The following is a 9246-nucleotide window of genomic DNA, read 5'->3' on the forward strand; positions in this document are numbered from 1 at the left end:
CATGTGCAGCAACTTACTATCTTATTCCTGTAAAGGAGGCTTTCCAGGTATATATATATATATATATATATATATATATATATATAATAATTTACTGCCCACATTGATAGTTTATTTTTTAACTCTTTATTTATCCAGACAGGTTTCACTAAGAGTCATGTATATATGTCTTTAATTTATCTATATACCATTGACAATATATATATATAAACTTAAGGAACCTTATCTCCCCCTGTGTCTCCAACAGTCTACAGTATACGACCTTGTACATTACCATGTATTGACACATTCAAGTTCACAAAAGGCTGCAACTGTTTTATTTCCACCATATTTCATCAGCATTCTATAATGCTTTAGATGCTGTTGTTTTCTCCCCCTTCTCTCTCTCTCTCTCTCTCTCTCTCTCCCTCTCTCTCATGCTTTATACCTCATGTGTTGCTCTCTGTTTTCTTTCCCTCTCTCCTTTCCTCCTCTGACCTTCCCCCCCTCTCTATCTCCTGTCTTTGCCTAACAGAGTAGTATAAACAGCATGATGAGTATGTACAGTGAGACTGGTGACTATGGCAACGCCAGGGTGAGCGGCGAGATCCTGCTGAACATCAGCTACAGCTACAAAACTGGTGCTCTCAATGTCCTGGTGAAAGAGTGTCACAACCTGGCAACAGGAGATGAGAGGAGGCAACGCACTGACGCGTACGACTGCACGCACACACGCTACAGGAACACACATACCAAGATTAATATGATGTTATTAAATGCATAGCATGCATTTCTAGTATATAAAGGGTGTCCTATTAAAAAGTGGTTAAATAATTTCTTCATGTTACATACACAAGACAAAAGCTCTGTTAGCTTTTTTAGATGCTACCTTTGATGGAGATTTATTTTGAACACACAGAGATTAAATTAATATCCTGGTAAAGAAAAAGCAACAAAAAAAACATGTAAAAATTTAATTCAAGTTCACAGTATTTTGTTTTAGTTGTTTTTATAGTCATTTACTGTTCCATAATTGTTCAGACGAGCATCTACTGTAATAAATCTGGGGCAGCTGATATTTCAAGAACAAATCATTTCCACTTCCTTTGGTGGAGGCCAACTGAGTCACTGTCTTTTTCATGGCAGTTATGTGAAGACTTACTTGCTGCCAGATACATCCCGACAGAGCAAGAGGAAGACGAGCATCAAGGCCAACACCATTAACCCTGTTTTCAATGAAAATCTGAGGGTGAGTGGCTGAAAGAACTCACTCAGCACAGACTCGCAATGGTTATTCTTTGAATTCAAAGCTTTTATCTTTAAGCTCATATTTGTCCTGCGTTGTGTAGTACGTAATCAGCCACTCGCAGCTGGAGACACGAACCCTGCAGGTCTCTGTGTGGCATCACGACCGGTTTGGACACAACAGCTTCCTGGGAGAGGTGGAGCTGACGTTTGACTCCTGGGAGTTTGATTCCCAAATAGAGGAGTGGTACGCTCTGCTGCCTAAGGTAGGACCCAGAATCAGCAGCATGCCATCACACATGTTGCTTCGTTCTTTCTACATTTTATATATAAGTTTTGTGAGGATTGTGAATTATGTTTGTGTAGGTGGAGGGCAGTATAGACTCGACAATGCAGTATAAAGGAGAACTGACTGTTGTGTTGAAGTACATACCTGCAGAGAAGAACCTCACGCTGCCTCTGGATCAAGTACAAGGTACATTCATAACGCTGATGATTAAAATATATTATATTATGTGTTCTAACTCATATTGTGTTCAATCTTTTTTTAAATATTGTTCAGCTCTACACACAGTCTGACAGTATCATATTCAATATATTCTGTATCACCTCTCTATTGAAGCTATATGATGTTTACACTGAGAGAAATATTCAAATTAAAGGCCCCCTTTTTATTATGACTGCTTCAGTCCATCATTTTTAAATATTCAAGTTGTCTTGTGGATCATTTTATATTTATTGTCATTTCATTTTGGTATATTTGGAAACCTTCGGCTCTTAACTAGAATTTAGAATGAAGTTTTGTGGTTTTGACTAATGTTTGTCTGCACAGCATGAATTTGTAATAATGAGTGACCCACCACTGGAAGGCAGCTTGTTAACAGTTTTATTTAGTTTACAACATTCCCAAGGTGGAGTTATATCGCAAATTAAGCTCTTTCCTTCCCTCAATCCGACCTAAAAAGGTTGGTAACATCCGCCACAATTTAATTTTAAAATTAAAAAATTACAATTTCTGTGGACCCTGCAAGTTGTCAGGATAACCAGGATAAAGAATCATAAAAAAAAAACACAGTCTTGCTTTATAGAAGAGTTATTAGCCATTATTGACAACAGATTTTGAGGCCAGGTTGTGACTGATACTACAAACTTGATTTGTTTCTGAAGTAAATATAAATAAACCTGAACCTTGAATTGAAGATTGTTTATTCTCTCTCTCTGTCTGCTTCCCTGCCTCCTCAGTGAAGAAAGGGTTCCTGAAAGGCAAGAAGACGAGCAGCTTCACTCTGCCTAAAGGGGGCATGGTTGAGCTGCTAGTCAAAGGAGCCAAAAATCTAACTGCAGTCAAGTCTGGAGGCACTTCTGATCCTTTTGTGAAAGGGTGAGTTTTCAATAGGGGCCAGACTCCCTTTTAAAGCCACAATTATTGTCAATTAAAACCTGTACTTTTTAAAGTTAATTCTAATGTGAAATAATATCAATAAATATTAGCAATTTTCTAACTCCAAATAGCCTATAGCAATAGACAGATAATGAGACAACACCAGGCCCCTCAACACAGATACATAGAAACACCCCAATCCTACATTGTATCACTTTGTAGTTGTTTTGTGTATCTTTGTAGTCATTTTTGTCTCATAGTGGATGTTTTGCTTCTCTTTGTGCTTTTCTTTGCAATGTTTTTTTGCATCTTTGTAGTTGTTCTGTGTCTCTTTGTAGTCGGGTATCTCTTTGTGAACATTTTGCTATGTGTTAATTTAGCATCTCTTTGTTGTAGTTTTGTGTCTCTCTGTCTTCATTTACTAAAACATGTTACAGTCACAGCTTGGAGCCTTTGTACCCAGACAACCTACCCCCTTCTGACCCTGTTAGGGAAGGGAGAAGATAACACAGCCTGACCATTGTAAAATAAAGTTGTATCTTTTTCTACAGATACCTCCTCCCTGACACCAACAAATCAACCAAGCACAAGACCGTGGTGGAGCGACGCACTGTGAACCCACAGTGGAACCACACCTTCACCTACTGCGGCCTGCAGCCCGGAGACCTCAACAACGTCTGCCTGGAGCTCACTGTGTGGGACAAAGAAGCCCTGGCCAGCAATGTCTTCCTGGGAGGAGTCAGGCTCGGAGCTGGCACAGGTGTGTGTTTTCTCATGGTCAAGGTCTCATTTCAAATAAGGTGGTTAAAATGTGAAATGTTGCACAGCTCTCTGTGGGCTGAAGAGATTTACTGGAACTTTGAGGAGGCTGCATATCTTCAGGAATAATCTGTGTTGTAGCGCTTAATCAATAAATGTAAGACATATGCATACCAAAATACAGTTGTGAATCCTAGGTTACGCCTCACTTATCTGGAAGCCAAAGATCTTTAGTTGCACAGTTGAGAGCTGGTATTCTTTCTCTGGTTTCTGAGGTTGGCAGATTAAAAAGTTTTCAGAAGGAAAACAAATTGTGAGCTGTGTGATTTGGAAGAAGTGGAAAGTGAGGCCCATTTTCTTTTGTATTGTACACACTACAGTGACTTAAAGTGTCTATTTTCAACGAAATGGCTCAATATAACCCTGAAACATTCTGGCATACAGATAATAAAGAAATACTTACATTTCAGGAAATACGCTTATCCACTGTCTTGTTGAGCGTTAGATGGGAAGATTGATACCACTCTTATATGTGTCCCTTTAATTTCAAGCTAAAACCAGCAGCCAGTTATCCTAGCTTCTCATAAAGACTGTAAACAGGGGGAACAATTAGCTCTGGCTCTGTCCAAAGGTAACACAATCCACCTTTCAGAACCTCTAAAGCTCACTAATTAACATGTTAAATCTTTGCTTAATCCGTACAAAACCGTAGCACATGACCCCACATAAAACCACAATTATGCTAAGCTAAGCTAACTGGCTGCTGGTTTTAGCTTCATATCACTGTACAGACGTGAGAGCAGCATTGATCGAACTGTCGGAAAGAAAGTGTCAAACTGTTCCTTTAGGAGACAAGATGGACTAATTATTATATATATTATATATCATATAGTATAGTATATATTATATTTACTCTTTATTAGGATGGATATTAGTATTTATTCTGATTCTCCAGTAATATACAATATATGTCTGTTCAAAATTATTTTACTCTATTATTTATCTTTAATGAATCTTTTATAGTATAGTTTGAACATTTATATGCAGCATTCTGGATCTGGCTTTTATGAAAATGATGATATAGGATAAATTAATTAACTACAAATATATCACTTCATCTACTATCCAAAAACTCTAAGTGTTGTAATGTCCTCAGGGCTCCCTGGTAGCTCTAACAGAGTGAAACAAATGTTTATATATTTGTCTCTTGTCTTCCCTCAAGGCAAAAGCTATGGGAACGAGGTAGACTGGATGGACTCATACGGGGAGGAACAGCGGCTGTGGCAACGCATGATTGAAAACCCAGAAGTCCCTCATGAGTGTACTCTGATGCTGCGATCCAGCATGCGCGGGTGCAACTCATGAGCCCGGGCTGAAGCACAGAGAGGATAAAAGAGAGCAACAGAGGGAGAGGAGAAAGAGAAAGAAGTGATATGAAGGCATGAGGAGAGAGCTGGAGAATTGGAACGGTCAAGAAAGAGAACAGAGACCGTCCTTCTCCCTACGTCTTTCCCCCCTGCAATGCCCTGTTCAGATCCGTTCACCTGTCCAGAACAGCCAGTCATGCCTTACACACTCATCCACATGTGCCCCTCCACCTCTCCACCTGCCCTCCAAAGCATCTAGTCTTGACCAAGCACTGCTTTTTACTGCTGTATATGAAAAACATGTGTTGTATGTAACTTACTGTCCTTACCGAATAAGCACACTGTGTGACTCCCGATGTGTTCATCCTCGTCTCTGTGATTGACGTACCAGAGTCGTATCTGCATGTAGTTACAGCTGACAGAGACCATTTGTAAGGCATTAGACGAGGCACTGATCAATAATGTATAGACTTAGACATTCCCCCATATAAGCAGACTGCATCCTGGTCTGAAGCACATGATGATGCTGAGATTTATCCCCTTAGAAAACTGTTGTGTGCAGAGGTAGAAAGTGACTAGTTCTTGTAAACAGTCTTACTCAGTGGTTCTCTGTAAAAGTACAATAGTAGCACTTTTAAAGACTTCTCAGGGTAGAAACTTTATGATCAATGTGGAAGGAACATCCTATTTTATTATCAATCACCAGTTCATTTCCAGTGCTCTCCAAAGTAATAAGCTTTTGTTCAGATTGCTTTTTAAAATATTATCTAAGTATTCTCTTATAAACCTACTCTTTTATTCTTGCCTGTCACGCAGTAGCTGAACACATCAAAAGTCTACTATACTAATACTGATTTTAGAATATAGTCAAAAAACTAGGACTGCAACTAACTTTTTCAAATACTTGGTTAATTGTTTATAAAATGCCAATTTTCTAGAGCTGTAGGACATGTATTCAGATTTTAAAAGCTTGTGTGGTTCGACCAGCAGTCTAAAACACATAAACATTCAATTTACAGTTAAATAAAACAGCAAGAAACAGCAAATGCTCACATTTGAGGAGCTGGAACCATCAAATATTGAAGCCACACTAGTGACTTCATGGCAGCGTCTCCTACTTTCATCCACACTGAATATCTCAAAGACTATTGGATGGATTGTCGTGAAAATTTGTTCCCAGAGGACAGATATTAATGGTTCCAAGTCAATGAATGCAAATGGCAGACCTACATTTTCCTCTAGCACCACCATGAGGTTTTGAACAACTATTGGATGAATTGCTACGTACTTTCGGACACACGTTCACATTCCCATGAGAGTTAATTGTAATAACTTTAGTGATTCGCTGATGTTTCTTAACAACATCTTTAGTGAAACGTCTTATTTGCCTAATACTTAGGTTTTACAATGAAAAAGCATCAGCATGTTAGCATTGTTTTTGTGAGAGTGTTAGCATGCTGAAATTAGCAATTAGCTCAAAGCCTAGTTGTGCTTAAACCTACTACAAGGAGTTTTTAACTGGTTATGAAACAGTCTAATAATTGAATACTGATGCCTCTATATGACATACATAAGCACAGGAGACCATCCGTTTAGCCGAAGATTGGCTATTTCTTTGTAGTTATTAATTCCTGCTTCCAGGGCGGATCCCCTCAAAATCAATGACACAAGTTGGTAGAAACATTACCACTTTTGTTCACAGGGGCCGCCAGAATCAACACAAAAAGAAAGTTCCTTGAAGGGGCTTTAAGTACAGTCACACAGATCCACCAGCATGGCTGTAGAGTCTTTTGTGTTGTTGCTCAATGCATGAGAACCAGTTAATTGAAAGAAAATAGTCTGCAGTTTATTTTCTGTTGATCGACTAATTGATTCTCAGCACAAGTACAAGTAGTTAGTTACTTTCCACCTCTGGTTGTCAGAAAAAAAAAAACCTAGACAGAATACAATTTAGATTAGGTTCAATGTAAATTTACATAGCACTGTATCAGTGTGATAATAGGAACTGCATGGTATTAGATAAAACAGAGGTAGAAGAACAAAGGGTTGTGTAAAGCACTGATAATGACTTTAAATTCAGAAGAAGTGTGATTTTAAGTGTGTTCCCAGGAACCCTGAGATGGGGGCTGTGTGTTATAGAGTGAGTCAGCACTGAGGCGAGCTGCCTTCATCTCAGGGGGAGCCTAATAATGAGTCAGTGACAGTCACCTTGTCCCTGTCGCCCAGGGCTCTGCGATCCACCATCCTGTGATGTATCACACAATTCACAAAAAACATTCTCAAGTTATAACCTCTTTTCATGTGGAATGCCAATTTTGTCCGCTTGTCCTTGGCAAACCCTCTGCTCAGAGCTCTCAGAGCCAAACAGTTTTACACTGCACAATTATAGTAATAACACATGGTGTTCACTGTACAACATACCTTAGATCAGAGGCTCGTGCAATACCTGATTACTGATGAAACTCTTGATGTACAGCATGTACTATCTCTATTGTGTGTGGTTTCCAAGCATCAAACTCACTGTGTTCAAGCCTATTTTGTCCCAAATGTGTTACAGGAATATTTTGAAATAAACACACAAGTTTCCATACACAGACTGTTTGCCTGTTTTGTTGAATAGTATTTCTAATTTAAATGACACGAGAGACAGCAAAAAAAAACAGTTTGTGCTTAACATTTAATATATAATATAAAAAATATATATAGTATATAAAAAACAGAATCTAATCCACAGAGGTGAAAGTAACAAATACTTTGTTACTGTATGTACATGTAGTTTTTTTCAGGTATCTGTACTTATAATTAGTAGTATAATTATTTATATTTTTACCTCCTACATTTTTGCTTAAATATCTGTACTTTCTACTCCTTACAGGCTAGTTACTTCAGTTTTAATGCAGAGAGGAATTATTTACTTCTTTTTTTTTATCACACACGACAGACGTAACAAGACAGAAGAGAGGGAGACTCAACCCTATTTTAAGTTTTAGTTAGCTTTGCACAGAAACAGCTGGTAAAGATGTCCTTCAAGATAATACTTTTTACTACTATACTACTTTGTCTTTTTTGTACTAGGTCTGAATGAGGAAATTGGTTTCAGACACTTTTTGTGAAATAAAAATAATGTATTTATTTTATATTTTACATTTTATTAAAAAAAAAGGATTTAAATGTTTTGGTGTGTGAGTTTTGGGGAACTATTTTCTGAATGACACTCACTATGCAATCAGGCTCAGGTGTTGTCTCCTCATTTGTATCCTTTTTGTTTCTTTTTGAATTTCTCAAAAAACCACATTACACCCTGCTCGTCTAAATTTGCTCTTTTGCAAGATTTCAGTGCTTTTCCTTCACGAGCAGTGTTTGTTGAGTGCATCCGATTGAGCACACCACTATCTCTTTGGACTTGCAAGAGAAAATATCTACCAGATAAACAGGTTTGTTTCCAGCAATTAAGTGCCTCTATCTTAAAAAAAAAACATACTTACCAACTTAAAGGCCCAGTGTATAACATTTAGGAGGATCTATTGGCAGAAACAGCATATAAAGATGGAGATTTTTACAGCCCATCCTTTCCTCCATCTTCAACGTCTCTCTTAACCTGTCCTCAGACGATCATGCACATCTCTTGCACTCACTTTGACACACTGAACATCACATCCTCAATGATAGACATATTTAATCAGTGTCTTGTACATTCAGACATAGATGTACAGTGTACAAACAGAGCCGAAGCACTGTCCTGTCCTGTACATAAAACACACGCAGTATTCCAGAGAGTTTCAGAATACATCATTATTGGAGGTGTGAGACATAAATATTAGACAGGTGAAGAGTTTTCCAGTTCATACAGTAAAAAGACTTTTTGTACAAAATAGTAAAACATAGTTCTGCTTTGAAAATATTATTAATAATAACAAAACATACAGATAGACAAGACACAGGAATCAATATGATTGTAATGTACTTTATGACCCATTCCATTTAGTAACGTCTTTTAATAAATCTTGCTTCAGATCAGCGCCCACACACACATACACACACACAGACAGACAGACATACAAGCAGATAATGCTTAAAAATAATGTTTGTGTCTGTATAAATATATGTTATATGAATGTGTGCATCAGAAAATGATCCGTGCAAACACACGTGTGGCACACAGACACGCGTTAGTAAGGAAGTAATAATTGTATCTACATGATCACAGTGTACTGAATGTGAGTGTGTATTGTTTTCACACAAACCTAATAAATGACATAGATACTGAGTCACACTGACACACACACACACACACACTGACTGCACACAGTGCTCTGCTGTTTGCAGAGTAAATATCATATTCTTTATTGGTATTCAGAACAGTAAAATTCAATAAATTGAGTCAACAGAGGTTGTTTCATAAAGCTAATCTCTGCTTACACATCACATCACAACACAGCACAGTCACTGCAAGAAAATGGAGTTTAGACCAACTGAAACCTGTCTATGCTCCTCTATCTCTCTTTGTCTCTCTCT

General features: G+C 37.9%; 2 protein-coding genes across 2 annotated transcripts in view; one reads left to right on the forward strand and one right to left on the reverse strand.

Moving 5' to 3' along the window:
• Window positions 1-7299, forward strand: part of sytl5 (synaptotagmin-like 5) — a 19067-nt gene extending 11768 nt beyond the window's left edge. Inside the window, exons 10-16 of the mRNA XM_035676025.1 lie at window positions 515-693; window positions 1126-1228; window positions 1329-1490; window positions 1591-1699; window positions 2467-2605; window positions 3157-3365; window positions 4587-7299. Of these exons, the coding sequence (XP_035531918.1) occupies window positions 515-693; window positions 1126-1228; window positions 1329-1490; window positions 1591-1699; window positions 2467-2605; window positions 3157-3365; window positions 4587-4729 (1044 nt within the window). The 3' untranslated portion in view covers window positions 4730-7299. The remainder of the gene's footprint in view (window positions 1-514; window positions 694-1125; window positions 1229-1328; window positions 1491-1590; window positions 1700-2466; window positions 2606-3156; window positions 3366-4586) is intronic.
• srpx (sushi-repeat containing protein X-linked) overlaps window positions 6904-9246 on the reverse strand; it is a 22089-nt gene continuing 19746 nt past the window's right edge. Inside the window, exon 11 of the mRNA XM_035677062.1 lies at window positions 6904-6976. Within this exon, the coding sequence (XP_035532955.1) occupies window positions 6904-6976 (73 nt within the window). The remainder of the gene's footprint in view (window positions 6977-9246) is intronic.

The sequence above is a fragment of the Morone saxatilis genome, unplaced genomic scaffold (genome assembly GCF_004916995.1).
Source record: "Morone saxatilis isolate NCDOM2014 unplaced genomic scaffold, NCSU_SB_2.0 Contig5, whole genome shotgun sequence".
NCBI classification, from domain to species: domain Eukaryota; kingdom Metazoa; phylum Chordata; class Actinopteri; family Moronidae; genus Morone; species Morone saxatilis.